Source organism: Canis lupus, chromosome 17 (assembly GCF_011100685.1).
Source record: "Canis lupus familiaris isolate Mischka breed German Shepherd chromosome 17, alternate assembly UU_Cfam_GSD_1.0, whole genome shotgun sequence".
Taxonomy (NCBI): Eukaryota; Metazoa; Chordata; class Mammalia; order Carnivora; family Canidae; genus Canis; species Canis lupus.
Genome location: NC_049238.1, coordinates 24,460,263 through 24,479,270, shown reverse-complemented (window position 1 = coordinate 24,479,270; position 19,008 = coordinate 24,460,263). Strand labels below are relative to the sequence as shown.

The following is a 19,008-nucleotide window of genomic DNA, read 5'->3' as shown; positions in this document are numbered from 1 at the left end:
ATGAGATTTTATTGTTAGTATATGTTGACCTAATAAAAGTAAGTTCAGTAGTGTTTCCCTTCTCCTCCTTGCATAAATTTCTGAAAAAAATTTATGCAAGATTGGTGCTATTTTGACCTAGAAAGAGTAAGAGAATTCACCAATGAAACCCCCTGGGTTTGGGGGTTTCTTTTGGGGAAAGATTTTACTAACAAATTCAATTTCTTGATTAGATACAGTGTTATTCAGATTTTCTGTTTCTTCTTTTGTCTACTTTGATACATTGTAGGAAATGTATCCATTTCATGTGACAGCAATTTTTTTTTACCTTAGTTTCTTCATAGTAGCCTTTTTTTTTTTTTTTTAAGATTTTATTTATTTATTCATGAGAGACATGGAGAGAGAGAAAGAGGGAGAAGCAGGCTTCTTACAGGAAGCCCGATGTAGGACTTTATCCTGGGACTCCGGGATCATGTCCTGAGCTGAAGGCAGACGCTCAACTGCTGAGCCACCCAGATGTCTCATAATTTTTGCTTTAAACCCACTTATGTATTCTAAAGAATTTAAGAAACAGTCTTACATATTTACTCCTATATTTACTGTATACCATTCCTGCATAATCAGTTTTCCCTATTATTGTCCTTCAAACTGAAGAACTTTATCATTTCTTCTGAAGCATGTCTTTGGATGATGAATATCTTAGTTTTTGTTCATCTGAAACATCTTTATTTCACTATTATTCCTGAAATATATTTTTCACTGGATACACAATTCTGGGTTGACGACATGGTATTTTGCTGGGGGCTGAACAGACCAAGACAGTCACCCAATTCAGCAGAGAACACAAGGAAGGACGGAACCAAACTCACTTTACAAACATTGCAGGGAGCAGAACAGATTTTATAACCATCAACTTCATCTTTTGCCTGCTTCTCCTCCTAGTTCTGAGGCTTGATGCATTAGCTCTCACAGCCTCTCACATTAGGAACTTTATGTAAACTTCTTTTGTTTTTGCCATTTTTCTAACTCCTCTTGTGCCATTCTTCTTGCTAGCCTCAAGAGGTAACCCCAGTAGTAAGACAGCTTTATATCCTGAAGATCAGGAAGAACTTTCATCTCTCGCTCTTTTCTTTCTTTTTTTTTTTTTTTTTTTTTAATCTAGGCAGTTGAGTCTTCTGTGGCCTTTGTTTACTTTTCACAGTGAAGCAAGATAGAAAAAAAAATAAAAGAAATAAGCCAAAAAGTCCTCCCTAAAATGACAGTTAGGAGAGTTGGTTGGCCTTTTCTGCTGCACACAGTAGTGAAATGTCAAATTCTGTAGACACTTTCTACTTGAGAAAGTGAGTCTGCAGGCTGTTTCCTGGCAAAGCCATAAGCAATCCAGGAGGCCACAGAGTGAACCTGGTAGGTGTGAGGTCTACATAAGGAGCGGGGAGGCTCCCTCCCCTTCCTGCCTGCCTTCACTTTTTTCCATCAAGATTCTCTTCTCTCCCAGAGCAGCGGACCACCTCCTCCACCAGCAGACACCTAGACCTGCCAACCTGTCCCCCAGAGTCTTCCCTTCCTGCGCTCTCAGTGCATTCAGAGCAGCAGCAGAGCTAAGGACACAGGTATGATATCTTAGCCCTAGTCCTCATCCCTGCAGACCCCTCTAAGACTGTTGTTCATAAGAATAAGTCTTCATCTTAGAAAGTGTAGAGCTTTCTGCACAGTCCTTTCATAATCAAAATGATAATAATTCTATTAATAACCATTATTTATTGACCACTTTTTGTGTACCAGTCAGTGCTAAGTACTTGACAAGCATGGATTCATCTGAGTCTTAAAACAATTCCACAACATGTACATTATTGTCATCATTTCACAAATAAGGAATGTGAGTCTTACACAGGGATTCTTAACTATCCACTACCCAATGGTGAGCAGTGAGGTCTCTACAGATATCCTGGGAACTGACTCCAAGATGTAAGTAAGGCCTTTGCAAGATTCTGATGGAGAAATCAAGCCAAATTCTTTGGACTCACTTCTACATGCAGACTCACTTGTACATCCCATAATTGTGCTATTAAGAGTAACTACTATTTGGTTTCCTAAACTAAAATTAGCTCACTGCTGGAGTTTATCACATACCCTAATTTAATATTTTACTGAAAGGTAGGTGGCTTGGCAATGCTGTATTGGTTCCACTGTCCCTGAGCATGTGCAGAGTTGGGAGACCCATAATTTTCACAACTCTCCATTATCAGGTGTCATTGCCTTTGTCTTGAATTGGCAATCAATTTCTATTACTGTTTTCTTGCTCTTGAATGATACCTTACTGTATTTCAGCTTTCTATATAATTTGCTGTGGGCTCTCCTCTTAACCCTATAGTAAGTGGTGAGGCATATTGACATGTTTTCACCATTATTTTCCAAGAACTAGGTTGAAGAAATGCATATAACATATTGAGCTAAATCAAATGAAATGATCTACATTCTAACATCTTTTCCTTAGGTGAAGCCATATGAAATAGACTATATTCAACAATTTTTGACCCAAAAAATGATAGTCTCATATGGTCCAACCTAATAGTTCAAATAGAAATTATTTTTACCTCATTTGCTAGACATTTGTATGTGTAATTCCCTCCAAATATGTGAGTACAGTGACACTTTATAGATGATACTCTGCCTATGAATTTGTGTTCTCTAAATAACATGCAACATACTATTATTATATGTGTATATATTATTAACTGTAAGAACATCACTAAGTTATTTTAAGCTTGTATGGTTTTTTTGTATGATCCAAGATTTGATTGTAGGCTCTATTCTTTCTTGAGTTGTTCATTTATGTTCCTCTTTAGTTCTTTATTGTCATTTGATTCCTTTTTCACTGTGAAGTAGGAATGGATAGGACCTATGGACCTTGGGGTCTTCTGTGTCCTGGTCAAAGAGCTTAAAATGCACTACTTTAAGGGCTAAGGAGGCTTTTCAAGTCCCACAATCAGTAAGTGCAGATTTAGGATTCAGACTCAAGTTAGCTTCCATCACAGATTGGAGAATGTGATACACATTTTGGTAAATGGCATCAGTTATACACTTATGGCTTCCTGAACAAGAAATCCCAGACTTTCTTGACATCTCTTAAGGGAAATTAGGATGCCAACTTTTATTGAATGCCCACTGTATGCCAGTCACCCTTCTCATTATGGTAGGTTGAACCTCATTTACTACCACAACAAACCCCATGAGGTTGGTATCATTAACTTGTACAGATGGAAAAGTATGTTCACAGGCTTGAATACTAACTCTGTATTGTGGAACTGGTAGGTGGGTGGTGAGAGCAGAAAGCAAACTTTTAAATTCATTGATTGTTCACCATAGTACCTTTTATTCCCTGCCCCACATATCTTTCTCCTGTCCTCATATTCAAATTATCATGTAATCCTATTGGTTCTACCTATAAAATGACACTAGGATCTGTTTCTCTATCATTTTCACTAGTCATGGTCTAAACTATCTCTCCCATGAACACATGAAGCAGTATCCTAACCTCTCTATCTCACTTCCTATCTGTCCCCTCCATGTGGCCTCCAACTCCCTTCACAATCCTTTAGATAGATCTGATCATGACCTACCTCTTCAGTGGCCCTGCAGTGCTTGCAGGACATAAAAACATGTCACAGTCCAGCTTTCCAACCTACTTTCCTGGCCATCTCTGCCAAAATTCCCTATCTCCAGCCCTAACCCCACTGACTCCTCCACCCCGCCCCCCCCCCCCCCCCCCCACACACACACACACAATTCCCTCTAACACCCATGACCTTTCCAATCCAACCCCTGGGCTTCCATGCATTTGCTACTCAAGGAACCTAGACAGATTTATATATAGAGAGAATAATTTATACATACACACCCACCAGTTCTCTATCTGGCATAGTCTCTTTCCTTCAAGGCTCCATTCAAATAAATGTCACTGCCTGGGGGAGAGTCATCCCAGACTTTCCCTGGCACTTCATAGCTCCTCCTCTTTGTATCCACAGGATTTTGTACACATTTTTAATTAGAGAGTTTCTGTTGAATGATAGCTAGTTGTTGAAAAGTCTTATCTATCTTTCCCACTTGATAATGAGCCCCTAAGGGATAAAGATCATGTCGTATTTATCTTTGGATTGCCAGCATTCAGAAAAGTGCCTGGCATAAGGTCAGCACTCAATAAATGTTCATTAATGTACAAATACCCCCTGTAGTATCTCATGCACATAACAGCATACTGAGTAGCTCTTTGGTATAGCAGATTTAAAATTGAACTATGAGGAAGAATGCTTGAATTCTAGTCTGGGTTCACCCATCAACTGGCTCTGTCACTGGGGACAGAACTGTTTTGTGTCTCAGTACTATCAACTTGTAAAAGGGGGTAGGAGACCTCTGAGTACCTTTCCAAAGCTCACATCTGTTGATGCAAAGAACTTGACAGCTTATCCCTAAAAATGTCTCTCTTTCTTACCAGAAGGAAAAGGCCTTAGACATCTTTTTTTTTTTTTTTTTTTTTTCTCCTTAGATATCTTCTAAGGAGAGTCATGGCATACAACCAGGAGCCTCTAGCTGAGACCCCTGTCATCAAATTCAATGGCCAGGACTATAACTCCTTGCTGGATCGTTGCCTAAGCACAGGCCTACCATTTGAAGATGAGACATTCCCTGCAGAGATTTCTTCCATAGGTCTGCAGCTGGTCCAGGGTAAAAACCTCTCCAGCCTGAGGTGGATGCGGCCAAAGGTGAGTGAGCCCCACAGGAACACACCCAGTTCCTGGACCCTCTGAGCTGCCTGCCATGGTACCTCCCACAGAAAAAAGGATGGGCCTGTGACCTGGTTTTTAAGGATGGCCCAAACCAGATGGGAAGGAAAATGAAATGTATCTGGTCCCTCAGCTACAGTGTTGTATCCTCAGTGGGTTGGAAGGACCCTGTACCAGGAACCAGGACCCATGTATTCTAACCCATTTATATAGCACTGAGTGCATCACTAGATTACATGCTCATGTTCTTATCCAAAACGTGGGAAACCATGGGTATTAAGATTGTAGTAGTTGGTCTTATCTCCATAACCAAGCCCGTTTGTCAGTCTCCATCACTCTTTATTCTTTTCCTTATCACTGTCCTTATTTTTTTTTTCTTTTTCCCCTGTTGGAATTTACTCAAAGGGAAGATAGCATGTCAGTCACTTATTCAATAGGATAAATTTAAATAATTGACTCACCTCTCTCATTTATATTTCTATTTTCAATCTTGCAAAGGCTTGATCACTAATAAAAGAATTTCAGACATTAGCTGTAAAATTAGGGAGATATTTTAGGGCAACATTCAAAACCCCCTCCTCCCCTACCTCGGCAGATTGCCACTAATTCAGCCTTGTGGTAAGATGAGCCCTGTTGGTTTTTCTAAACTATATTCATTTCAGGGCATGAAGCCCCAAGAAAAATTTCTCAGCCCACTTAACATTCTCAGAATCTGATCAGAGCTAGTACTGATGCAAAAGACACAGGTGAGGACCATTCTCAGGGTCCTAATGCCCAACCACGTGTTCTTTCTTCCAAAAGCAGCCAGCAGAACCTAGAAAAAGAGAAAATAATATAATGTCTAGTGAGCTCATTATAATACCGACAAGTGTTATGGAGCACTGATTAAATACCAAGCACTATACTTTCAATAAAGTTATACAGAATGACATATGACAAAACACTGAATTCTGGAGGTGACAACTCTTGCCCTAACTTGGGACAGATTTGTAGTTTTGGGGAGGAGAGGAGGGTGATTAGGGATCAGGTGGGGCTCAGGATCAGATGGTACATCAGGCTTCTAGGATCCATCTCATCAGTCAGAGGCATTAAATCCCCAGCAATGATTCTCTTCTTCTGGCCTTCTCTCCCGTGGAGAGCTGAATAGCAAACTATATAAGTATGGAAGGGTTATATTTTTCCCTTTGTTATTTTTAGATGCTGAGATTCTTTTAGAAAGTTTTTTTTCCAAGGTGCTGACTAATAGATGTGAGACCATATTTCTAGTGTTAAAGAATTTATAACATTTCTATTTAGGAAGGGTTGAGAGTTTCTTACTTTCTGATTCCAGCAACATCTCAAATTTTGTGTTTTGGGGGGCAAGGAGAAACTGAGCCAAATAGGAGTGAGAAGACCTTCACAGAATCCTGCCAGGAACCTGAAAAGGGCAGCCAGAGGCAAATACATCTTACTCTCATTCTTCTTCTCAGCCAAAAGCTGAGACAAATGTCTTCATGTCCTTCATCACAGCACTTATATTTGTATAGTATTTTCCTGAGTTTTCCATGTATTGTCTCTTACTGTGTCTCTTTGTTCTTTCCCAGTTATATTAAGAAGAAAACAGATTTAGACAGGTGATGGGACTTGCACAAGGTGACAGAGAAGAATCTGGGATTTAAACTAAGATTCCAGACTCCACATGCTATACTTTTCTTCACATGGGATTTTGTGCCCAATAGGACTCTTATTTGTATTTGAATGAATAAGTGAACAGATAGGAATGACTATCTACAGGTCCCTGACATGGGTTTCAAGCTCCATATGTACAACTGAGAATCCATAGGTTGACTCATTTAACAAGGAGGGATAGTAGATGAGAAGGCCACTGAACTCGCTCTTCAACATGGTGACATCCTCAACTGCCAAAGCTTATAGTTGTTCCTGAAAAGGGGCTTGGAAGAGGAGCCATGGCCAGTGTGGCTCAATCCTAGTTGTGAAAGCTAACACTTATGTACTACTGACCATATGGCAAGCCTGGCTTTAGAGGCTTTGAATCATTAAATCCTCACAGTAATGCTATAAAAAGGTACTATTATTAACCCCATTTTATAGATGAGAAATAGAAATGGAGACTTACGTAACATGCCCAAAACGGTACAGCTGGGATTTGAGCCCTGGAGTCTGTCTCTAAGACTTGTCCTCCTATCATCACCCTATACTACCTCCTGTCAGGCCTCATCATAAGCTCATGTTGTATTCTTGGCTCCCATTTGCCACAAATATTTTGTTCACCAATAGACTCCTATCAATGTCTATGTTGTATCCTCCTTTCCATTTTTTAGGTGAAAAAGAATGAGGGTAAAAATGAAATGTTGTATGTGTACCTCATATTATTCTAAGGAATAAATGAAGACAATACTTAGAAGAATGTCTAGCACATTGAAAACACTAGCTATTGCTACTACAATTAATTTGGGGGGAGGGGTGGTATAGGATAGCAGCCTCAGAGACTGTCCTTTTGGATCCCCTGGGATGTCACAGTCCAGGCAGCTTGAGTCTTCAGCTAATATCAACAAACACTTTTAGGGGAAAAATGTAGGTCAGATGAAACCATTTGAGGACCTAGGGGAGCCTAGCAGGGAGTATGAAGTGACTTTCTTCTCACATTCTGCTGCCTGTCACTTCTTTCAGAAGGTTGCCTCTCAATCTAGAGTTTGCCCAGTCACTGTCCAGAGGTCTGGCTGGCACTCCTTTAAAGTTCAACTGCATAATGGCTGAGGTGGCACCAAGGCTTCTGAGGCCATCTTCACATTCTAGGCTTTTCCAAACAATGGGGATCCTAGGGAATTGCTAAATCATCATGGATATTGTTCTACTCTAAGTACTCACTCAGGCTTGGTAGATTCACTAATAGCACAAGAGTCAGAGACCTAAAACTAGACTCCGTTTTCTATGCCTGGTGCAGAAAAGCTGTTTAATGCCCCATAATGTTCTCTCTCTGACTCTGTTTCTCCTTTTCTCCCTCTCTCTAACAATCAACCTAATCCATGTTGCTGCTGGAACTTTGAAATAGAAGCTCTTTCATATCCTGCTTCATTCAGCTTTCAGCTTCTCTTTAAGAAATTTCTAACCTACTCCTGACACTCTCCCCGTTGGCAAGCAATCAGGTTCTGGAACAGCCTATGACCCTGCCATGAGTAAATGGCGCTGATGGGACCCAACTCCTCATTAGCCTCAGCACTGCCTGCAACCCCCCATGTCAGCAAGAGACAATGCTGAGAATTAGACTTGTACATGGAGTATCTATGATATTTCCCTGAATGAAAGTTGGTGTTAGAGTGACTTCCTTTTAAAATTTTAATTTCATAAATAATAAATCCCATTTATCAAGTATGTACATGCATTAAGTATGACTCTAAGCACTTTACATACATTTCATTTAATGACCATAATAGTCCTTTGAGGCAGATGATATTACCCTTGTTCAATAGATGAGCACTGTACATAGAGTTTCCATGATAGCTAAAAGATTCTTTTGGTACTGTCCAGTAGAGTAGCCACGGGTCATATGTGGCTATTGGGTGCTTAGAATATGGCTAGTACAACTGAAGGATTAGAGTTTTATTTAAAGCAGCCACGTACGACTTGTGGCTACCATATTGAACAGCATAGAATTATAGACCCAGATCTTCATCGCAGAGTCACCAACATATATCAGATTGAGAGACAGCAGTTTCATTTTTGCTCCCATTCTTCCATGAAAAACCTTTCATTTCTCAACTGAATAATGGGCTGTGGACCCAAAACCTGTTGTCTGATGGGTACCCGAAGCTCAGAATGCAGCCCCTTTTGAGTTCTGGCCTCTGGCCATCCCAGAATAAATTATTGCCTTTTAAGGTAACAACTTTTCATCTTTTAAGTAGCCAGGGTGGAGTTTCTGAAAGGATCATTTACCAGAAATGGTTCACCTTGGAACCAAAATGAGTTCTTCAGAAAATGAAGGGGTTAACAAAAGAGACCTATGAATGTAGTTTACAAAGCCAACAGGTAACAAAGTGACAAAGTGATCATGCCAGGACCAAATGCCATTGAGCCAAAGAACTTTGAAGCCAATAAAACAAAGCTCTCTAGCAAAAATAGAAAGAGAATGACACTGCCACCTGGCCCAGCCTGAACTCTGGCCACCCTCTGAAAGATATATTTAGCCTGTGTCTGAATGCCAAGATACTAAACCTGGTGTTCCCTCATCTAAGAGCAGCACACCATCTGGGATAGTGCATTAGCAGTCTTTGATGAATGCAAGAATCACTCCAAAATATACTAAGTGATGTTGCATTGGAAGAGCCCTCTCCAGAAGCAATGGCAGGAGAGTGCCTGGTTGGGTTCCACTTAAGAGAGAGTATTTTCTAAGATTCCAGGGGATCTTGCATTTCATGTGCTTTTAATAGAGCTAATATAATACAGATTGCCCCCAAAGTTTGCCTTGAGACAGGACCTTCACAATGCAGAAGTTGCTAAGATTACTTAGTGTGACTATTGCTAATGGCTTCTGTATTAGGGTTCTCCACAGAAACAGAAACCATAGGGTGTATATATATATATACACGTGTGGGCGTGTGTGTATGTGTGTGTCTACATCTATCTTTTCTATATCTATATATCCCGTAGGATATAACCAGTAAGAAATACATAGATTTAGCCTCCTCGTGTATTTATTGTGAGGAATTGACTCACGTGATTTTGGAGGCTGAGAAGTCCCACACTGCTGCCACCTTGTCTCCTGCAAGCTGGAGACCCAGTAAAGCCAGTGATATAGTTTAGTAAGACTGGGTGCTGATGGTGTCCTTCCCAGTCCAAGGATAGGAGAAGACTAATGTCCCAGCTTGCAGTCAGGCAGAGAAGGGACAGATTCTCCCTTCCTCTACCTTTTGTTTTATTCAGGTCCTCAATGGATTGGGTGTTGCCCATGCACACTGGGGATGGCAATCTGCTTTACTAATTCCGATTCAAATAAATGCTAATTTCATCTCGAAACACAGACACATTTAGAAATAATGTTTAGCTGAGTATCTGGGGACCCCATGATCCAGTCAAGTCATAAAATTAACCATCACAACTGCTGTCTATATGCATGATGAGAGCCCTCGAAGGGCCCATCTCACAGAATCAGGAAACCCAGACACTGAGAGGCCCCTGTCCGCCGGTGTGGTCCTCGGGGAAGAGCTAGGCACTATGGGGCCATGTTGCCTGCTTCACAGCCCATCCCTGTGGAGTCGGGAACCAATTGCTCAGCTTCCCTGAACCTGCCCCCCGCTGCCCTGGCAGGGTCTTAGAATCATCAGTGTTGCCCTGTAAATCCTGAATGCTAACTCCAGCTAACCTACTCCGTGCAGGCTGTGGGAGGCAGCCCCACAGTCTGCTTGTCTGCAAAGGTCCCATGTGATTCTGAGTCACACTCAGGGTGGAGACTGTTCCTTGCCACTCTTACATACTTCACTGCTTTGGTGTGCTCATCTCACCTGGTGACACCTGCAGAGCATTGCTAGCTCTTTATTTTTTAAAAGGTTGATTTTAAATTCCTAGCTAGTTAACACAGTGTAATATTAATTTCAGGTGTATAATTAGTGACTCAACACTTCTTCCAGACAACACCCTGTGGTGCTCCTCACAGCACGTGGACTGCTTCATCCCCATCACCTGTTTAACCCAACCCCACCCACCCCTCCTCTGGTGACCATCGGTTTGTTCTCTATGGTTAAGCGTCTGTTTCTTGGTTTGCCTCTCTCTCTTTTTTCCACTATGATTATTTTTCTTAAATTCCACATATGAGCAAAATCATGGTATTTTCTTTTTCTCACTTATTTTGCTTGGCATAATACTAACTCCAGCCATATTGTTGCAGATGGTAAGATTTCATTCTTTTTGATGGCTGAGTAATATTCATATATATATATATGAATTTATATAAATGTATATATTCATATACATATATATACATATGTGTGTGTATATATGCCTATATGTGTGTGTGTGTGTGTGTGTATATATATATATATATATATATATATATATATATATCACATCTTTACCCATTCATCTTTACCTATCCTCTCAACAAGTCAGCCCAGCAGACTAAAATGCTTGTGGGTATAATTTCCATCTCTTCCTACTTCTGCTCTTTACAAAAAAAAAAAAAAAGAGAGATTTATTCATTTGAGAGAGGGAGAGAGCACATGCACTCATGCGTCAGCAGGGGGAGGGGCAGAGGGAGAAGCAGACGCCCTGCGGAGCAGGGAGCCCTGTACAGGGCCTGATCCCAGGATCCTAAGATTACGACCTGAGCCAGTCAGACACTCAGCGGACTTCCACCCGGGCGCCCCTACCCCTGCTCTTTTTAGATAGTTTGGCATCCCCCTGAAGCCCAGGCTGGGGAAAGAACAGCAGCTCAGAAGACATGAGACACAGATGCAGGTCTTGTGCCCAGCATTGATGCAGAGGATTCCAGTGTTTTTCCATAAACTTGATAATGAATATTGACTTGCAATAATTGCCATTTAATTTTTATAGCATTAAAATATCTTTCTGCTCCTAATTAGCTACATTTTTAATTTTGATTTTTATCATTTTGGTAAATCAGAGAAAGTTGTACATTTATTAGGTGCCTTCATGGCATTTATTAGAAGGATATAAATCATTTCTCCTTTGGCTCGTGTAAATACTATCTTATAATATTACATATCCTGATATGCAACCACCCTGGCATCCTTCATTTCTAGGGCAAACCTTGCTTGATTATAGTGGGTTAGACATAACAATTTCTTGTTTCATTTGCTGGATTTTTATTTTGGTGTATTTCCATAAGTGAAATCCATCTTGTGAGTGTGTGTATATGTATGCATATTGTGCTTTCACTGTCCCAGGCTATGCTAGCTTCTTAAAATAAATGGTAGCAAGGCCTCCCTTCCTCCCTTCGTCTGAAGCTGTAAATGACACAGGAATTGTCCATTCTCTGCAAAATTTGAGAGAACTCCACGGGAAATCATGTGTCCTTAGAAGCCTTTACAAAGCTGTTAGGGAGATATTCTTTGATCATTTGAAAATACAAAATGGCAAGGTTATTGATTTTTTTTCTTTTTTACAGTTTGTTTACTAATGACTCATTTTGGGTCATGTTAATTTTAGTCAGAAAATCATCACTATTTTTAATTGATTACTATAGAATTTTACATCATGTTTTTATATTGCTAAAACCACATTTTTTGTTTTTCCATATTTTTAAAATTTAAATTCAATTAACATATAATCTATTATTAGTTTCAGAGGTAAAGTTCAGTGATTCATCAGTCTTATATAATACCAGTGCTCATTCCATCACATGCCCTCCTTAATGCCCATCACCCAGTAACTCCAACCTCCCCTCCCTTCCAACAACTCAGTTTTTTCCCCATGAGTCTCTTATGTTGTCTCTCTAATTTCATCTTGTTTTATTTTTCCCTCTCTTCCCCTATGATCTTCTATAAAACCTCGTTTATATTTCTAATTTTAGTTGGGCTTCTTTCCCATATTTGCCAAAGGTTGGGTCTATGTAAACATTCTCCCCCAAATGGAATGAGTTATTTGCTTTATTGATCTTGCTGTTTTTCTATTTTAGAATTCACTAATTGTCCTCTTTTATCATTTTTTTCCTGTCTATATTTGCAGCTCTTTTTGTCTTTCTAACATCTATGAGTTGACTGTTTAATTCATGTTTTTATTCTATCATGTTTAATAATGAATGCATTTGAAGCTCTGGGTTTGTCTGAGTGTGGCCTTTTTAATTTTGCAAATATTACAGAAGAAGGGAATCAATATTTATTGACCATGTACCTCGTCTGATGCTCTGCTAAGTATTCACATCCTTCCTCATTTGTAAAATGGAAAGACTCCTGCTTTGCAAGGCTAGTGGGAGACCATGGGCAAATAAAGCCCCTGGACCCCAGCAAGGCAACCAGCACCTAGAACGCTTTATCACTGGCATCTCCATTTTGCACATGAGGAAACTGAAGCCCAGGAAAGTCATGTGGGGAGAATGCACAGCAGGATGCCACACCAGGTCTGTGTGGATGCCTCTCAGCACACCCACTCCCCCCCTGCCAGTCACTTCAGGGAAACCAGGAACAAACAGCAGAGGAGAGCTGGGGACCCGCAGGTGGGTCAGGGAAGCTGAGCAGAGCTGTCTTTGTTCCCAGTCCCAAGGCCACTGGTCTTTACTCTGTATTTCCCTCCAGTGGAGAATTTAAGCATCAGCTCACTAATAACAAACCCAGTGAGACCTTCACTTCCTTTTTGTAGTAGAAAGGGCTAGGGACAGCTAGTGAAGTGTCCCCAGATTATTTTGAGTGGGGAGAGTGGTCCTGCAGAGTTCTGTCCTGCTCACTTGTGTTTGGGGAGGTCCCTGTGTCTGCCCATACATGGGTATTGGGTGGACTGGGCTTGGATCCCAGATACGGGTACCTGGTGGGCCACCTTGGCGCCTCCCCCCTACCTCCCCCCCACCCTGGGGAGGATCTGGGCCTATGTGCACCTCTCCTGGCACATATGAGAGGCCAGCTATTTGTAGAGAAGGCAGTGGGAGCAGGCTTAGTGAGGCGACTACCCCTCCAGAGCAAGCTGGGCTGAGGTGTTTGCAGACATGCACACCTTTGTTTGCCTCTTGGCGTCTCCACCAGGAAAGTGGCAGTTTATGAAGGTCCCTCAAGGCACAGGACTCTGTATATTCACAGGCTGTTGAGCAAATAAATCTATTTCCACTTTGTGGCCCTGTTCTCTGGGGACTTATTTGTCATTGGGAAAAGAAAGGATACAGGAACAATTACCAAAGTATGCAAATGCAAATTTATGCAGTGGAAATGCAGGAAGAGCCAGGCAGAGAGGGTGCTGAGGACAATCCTATGGACTTGCAGTAGGGGAAAGCTGGGGAGTACCTGGGGACCCTTGACCCAGGAGGTGAGCCCCCTCAGGAGCTCTCACAATCCTTGTATCTGCTGAGAGTTCCCCACACTCTCCCCAGACATTGTAGCCCTGCAGAATTCTAGTGAACCCCTTTCTATGACGGACAGGAACTCTATGTGTTGGAGTTTGAGGCAGGACTGAGGTAGCACCCAAGACAAGGGGTCTTCCAGAATCAGTCTGTGAGTTAGCCAGGGAGTGGGTGAAGGTCTGAGTAACACATCTTGCATCCTGTACAGCCTGTGGCTGGATTTGAAACTGGAGCCCAGAATGCCTATACTGACTTTTTTTTTTAGATTTTTTTTTTTAAATTTATTCATGAGAGACAGAGAGAGAGAGAGGCAGAGACACAGGCGGAGGGAGGAGCAGGCTCCACAGAGGGAGCCCGATGTGGGACTCAATCTCGGGTCTCCAGGATCACACGTGGGCCGAAGGCAGGCACTAAACTGCTGAGCCACCCAGGGATCTCCTTATACTGACTTTTGAGAGAGAGCATTTCACAAGGAAAGCTTTATTATGCTTATCAAAGTGTCCTCTAATAAATGACTCTCTTCTTTTGGTTGTCTATAGCCTGTTACTGAAACACTACTTGTTGGGACTGGGATGGCTATTAGATGTGAGGATCCCAAGTCCTTATTTATGTTTATCTCTTTATGCATTAGCTTATGTATTTATTGCCTGTCTTGTCAGTTACATATACACCCCTTTGGCACCTGCCTTCCTGATAGCAATCAAACCTGAAAAACGAGGGCAACTTTGCTAACTCAGATTTTAAGTACCTATTTAAGAATTAACCTCTACCCCTCAAAGACAAAGTGAGTGATGTCTTGGGTACCACATGGGGACATAGGAATGAAAGATGCTCATGGCTTTTCTCCCTCTTGCCTAAGGATATATTAGAGGGTAAATCAGAGCCTCACTTCATCCTGGAAGGTGCAAGCAGATTTGACATCCAACAAGGAAAGGCCGGTAAGGACTCAACATCTTTCCTCCTGGCCCTGGAATAGGCAGGCTGCCTGAAGTCAGCCTTCAGGTAGGGAGGGTCAGACAGTGGTGCCCACCCAGACCCCAGAGTTCTACCCCAGCTTCTGAGGAGGCAAGGTCGGCATCCCTGGTGCTGCTGTGGACAGACTATTCACACTGGCAACAAAATTTCCTGTAACTTCAGCTCTGGGCACCTCTGGCAACATGAGAATCAGAGGCAGTTTGGCCTACCAGCCCTGCCGAAGCCTGGCTGGGGCTCTCTTGACATCCTTCGCCGTTGCCATTGCCATCTCCTGAGCCTCCTTCACCTTCATCACAGCCAACCCAACCCCCAAAGCCCCTATCACCACCAACCTTATCACTACTGCCCCTAACACCCCCCACACCACTAACCCTATCACAACCAGCTCCTCAGTATTGCTTGGAACTGGCCCTAGTGAATCCTTCCCCAGTTCTCACCTCTCAGCCAGAAAAAAACAAAACAACAACAACAAAAAACCGTGTTATTCAGAAGAAGGCATATGGATTCTGGTGACAACATGTGGGTGGAGTGGGGCTTCCAGAAGTGACCAGTAGACCTCTCATGGCTTACATCCCCTCACAGGAGATTGCTGGTTCCTGGCAGCACTGGGCTCCTTGACACAGAACCTACAGCAACTACAGAAGATCCTGATGGACCAAAGCTTTTCACACCAGTATGCGGGGATTTTCCGTTTCCGGGTATGTGCACTGTAGGATGCTCCTCATGTGGATGGATCCTATGAGAGAGCCGGGGGGGCCAGTGTCTTCAATAGCCTCATGGTCTGCTAGCCTAAGATGGAAGAGTCACCTATGTGTTAGTTACTTTGCATATCTCTATAAAAGGATTTGAGCTCAATATTGGACACTGCATAGGAAACATGAGAGTTAAAATGTTTTCATGTAAATAAAAAGAAATGGCAGAAACAATTTGCAAAAAAAGAAGTCATTAATCAAGAACCCTATACATCATTGAGCTTTTGTCTGTGTTGATTCCTGTGCCATATCTTGCTATTTTAATTACAGTAACTGTAGAGTCAGTTGCAACATCTGGTAGAGTAAGTTTTCCTTCATTATTCATTATTTCCTCAAAAATATCTTGGTAATCCTTGCATTTATTTTTCCATGAGAATATTAAAATCATTGTGTCTAATTAAAAGGAAAAGCCACTGTGATACAGAGTGAAGCAGGAATTAAATTTATGTATTAATTTGGAAACATCACACTTTTATTATTTTAATTATTCCTTTCCAGAAACATGGTATATCTTTCTATTCAGAACTTAAATAAAATGTTTTTATGCCCTTCAATAAAATGTTATAGTTATGTTTCCATATTGGTGTGACACCCTTCTCGTTAAATGTATTCTCAAATATTTTACAATTTTGTAGCTAATATGAATGAGATTTTCCTCATTTCTTTATTTTTTTTAAGATTTTATTTATTCATGAGAGACAGAGAGAGAGGCAGATATACACGCAGAGGGAGAAGCAGGTTCCCTGCAAGGAGGTCAATGTGATACTTGATTCCAGATCCCAGGATCATGCCCTGAGCCAAGGCAGACACTCAACCGCTGAGCCACCCAGGTGTCCCTCCCCCTCATTTCCAACTAGATGTTGCTGACAAGACGAAAGCCACCTTTATTATATATTAAATTATATCTAGACACCTTACCAAATTCCTTGATTAGCTCTATTTTTTTTCTTGAGTAGAGTCTGCGTTTTTAGTTAACAAATATTCTCTGCAAATAAAGATAATTAATTTTGTCTCTACTTTTAATATTTCTAGTACTTACTATGCTCTTTGTTGCATTAGTTAGAAGGTCACAATCTTGAATAAGAGTGACAAGAGCAAAGTCCTGCCTTTTCCTGATTTTAGTGATGTATTCTCCTGTGCCATTTTTTTTTTTTTGATGCACTGTGAGATTCAATTTGATAAAATTTTATTAGGATTTTTGCATTGATATTATATATAGAATTGAATTCTAGTTATTTCTGCCATGTTGGAATTATGCTGGCTTTTTAAAATGAACCTGTTGAGTTTTACATATCTCCATCTGAAATAATTTGAACAATGGTTGTTAATCATTGCTTATCTGTTCCTTGAAAGTAAACTAAACAATAGTTAAGTCATCTGGAACTACTTCCTTTTTCAACCTGATTTCTTTAACTCTTCTAGTAAGTCCAATAATTATCGAAATGCTTGTGTCTCTTATTTCTTCTGGAGTTAATTCTTGAAATTTATGTTTTGCCAGGAAAACCAACTCTCTCTTCTATGGTTTCAAATTTATTGCCCAAAGAGTTGTTTATTTGATTCTCTGAAAATTCATTTAATTTCTTTTAATCAATAGTTAAATCCACTTTATCAATCCTTGTGCTATGTTCTTGTTTTTCCTTTTCATCTTTAACCAGGTTTTCTTAGCCAAACCAATCTATTTATTAGCTTTTGAACAAATCAACTTTTGATTTTCATTCTTCTATTTTTCTTTGAGGTTTTATTTTCTATATAACTTAAATTTATTTTTATTAATTCCTGTTTCTCTGTTAATTTTATTTTTTGTTTTCTGAAACTGTTCACTTTGCTGTCTTTTTTGTTTAATAGTAAAAGCCTTTAAGACTATAAATATTCCTCTGAAATCTTATCTATACCTATAGGTTTTGATAAAATGTCTTGCATTAGTTTTAAGATAATATATTTTAAGTTTTGATTGTAGAGAATATATTAATAAAAGCTCTACATTTTCAGGAATCATTAAAGTTTTATTTATGACCAAGTCTACAATAGTTTTTGCAAATGCTTCATGGACATATGAGAATATCCAATGGGTAAAAGTTTTACATTAAGAAATCCAGCTTTCTGATTTATAGATTGTTGTATCTGCAATTAACTTTTTAATCTTGGCTTATTTTTTATCTGCTTGATTTATCAAATTCTAAAAGAGGTGAATTGAAGTTCTTCCCCAAAGTTATACCTTGGAGGGTTCCCCTTATGTTTTCAGATGTTCCAGCTTTAAACTTTTCCTTTTATATTCTGTGGGTACCCAAAGGTTTATGTTCTTGCTATCTGTTTGTTGGAATTAAGTTCACACAGCATCCCTCTTTGTTTTATTTAATGTGTTGGGCTTTATCTGACTGTTTGTATTGCTACTTCAGCTTCCTGCCATTTACATTTTCCTGTTACATCTTTATTCATGCTTTCCTTATCAATTTCATTTTCACTGTGTTTCTTGTACAAAGCATATTTGAAACTCACTAAAACAAACAAACAAACAAAAACCTCACTGCCCACCATTGTTTCTTTTACCCTTCATTTATTTCCCCTTAAGATTTTTGTTCTAATTCCATCCTCATTAGGTATGTAGTTCCTTGAATAATCCCTCCCCCCCCCCGCCCCCCGCCCCATCACATGAGTGTTTTTCATTTGTTCTTACTTAAGAACAATGTATCAGTTGGGTTTGGGATTCTTGGATCACATTCCCTTTCCTCAAGTAAATAATAAACATTATTCCTTTGTCTCATAGCTTCCAATATTGCAGAAGAAAAATCCAGTGCTAATCTATGCTCTTGACTTTGTTTGCAACATGTTCTTTCAAACTGCAAGTTTATGAGAGGTACTCTCTCTCCTTGGTGTTCAGAAATTTCTCTGAAATACGTCCAGATGTGTGCCTTTTTGAAATTAATCTTGTCTGGAATTCAGTGAGCCCTTTCATTCTGAGGACCTGTCTCCCTTTTCTGCTCAGCTAAATTTCCCTTCATTATTTCTGAGTGTCCTTTATTTTTTTTTTCTCTCTTCCTGAAGTCTAACTATTTGCATACTATATCTTCTAACAAGTTTCCAGGGGTTGTTAATGCTGGTGGTCCAAGGCTCTGACCAAGGAGTGAGCTAGAAGATGCAAGGTTTACTGTATGAGCTCAACTCAGACTGTAACATGTGGTTAGGAGAAATTGAGGCCCAGGCAGGACACTGTCTGCCCTTCTGGATGGCGAGAAAGTTCCACAGTTCTCCAGAAAGAGCTGAGGTGTTGACTTCTGTACATTTGTTTTTATCGCTCTAAGCTTGGGCACTGTTCTCTGGAAAGAACCTAGTGCCCAGGCAATGTGGCTGCTTTACCAAAACACTTCTGGCTTCCCTCAGACACTTGAGTGCTGACAAAATGGTACCAGCATTCTTTTTGGAGGGTCTACTCATTATTTGATGCCAGCCCTCCTCACTGAGTGGGATAAATCAGGAAATGCAGATTGGTGGCCTCATTCTTGATCTTATTCTGGAAACAATGATC

The 19,008-nt window shown here is 40.5% G+C and overlaps 1 protein-coding gene across 3 annotated transcripts in view; it reads left to right on the top strand.

Annotated features, from left to right (window-relative positions):
• The window catches only part of CAPN13 (calpain 13), a 78,433-nt gene that overhangs the window by 12,607 nt on the left and 46,818 nt on the right, over positions 1-19,008 (top strand). Inside the window, exons 2-5 of one of the 3 annotated variants that reach the window (XM_038561196.1) lie at positions 1,480-1,589; positions 4,523-4,739; positions 14,618-14,696; positions 15,316-15,431. In XM_038561196.1, the coding sequence (XP_038417124.1) occupies positions 4,542-4,739; positions 14,618-14,696; positions 15,316-15,431 (393 nt within the window). In that variant the 5' untranslated portion in view covers positions 1,480-1,589; positions 4,523-4,541. Of the gene's footprint in view, positions 1-1,474; positions 1,590-4,522; positions 4,740-14,617; positions 14,697-15,315; positions 15,432-19,008 lie in introns of all 3 variants that reach the window. The other 2 variants (XM_038561195.1, XM_038561197.1) reach the window with 2 other exon arrangements.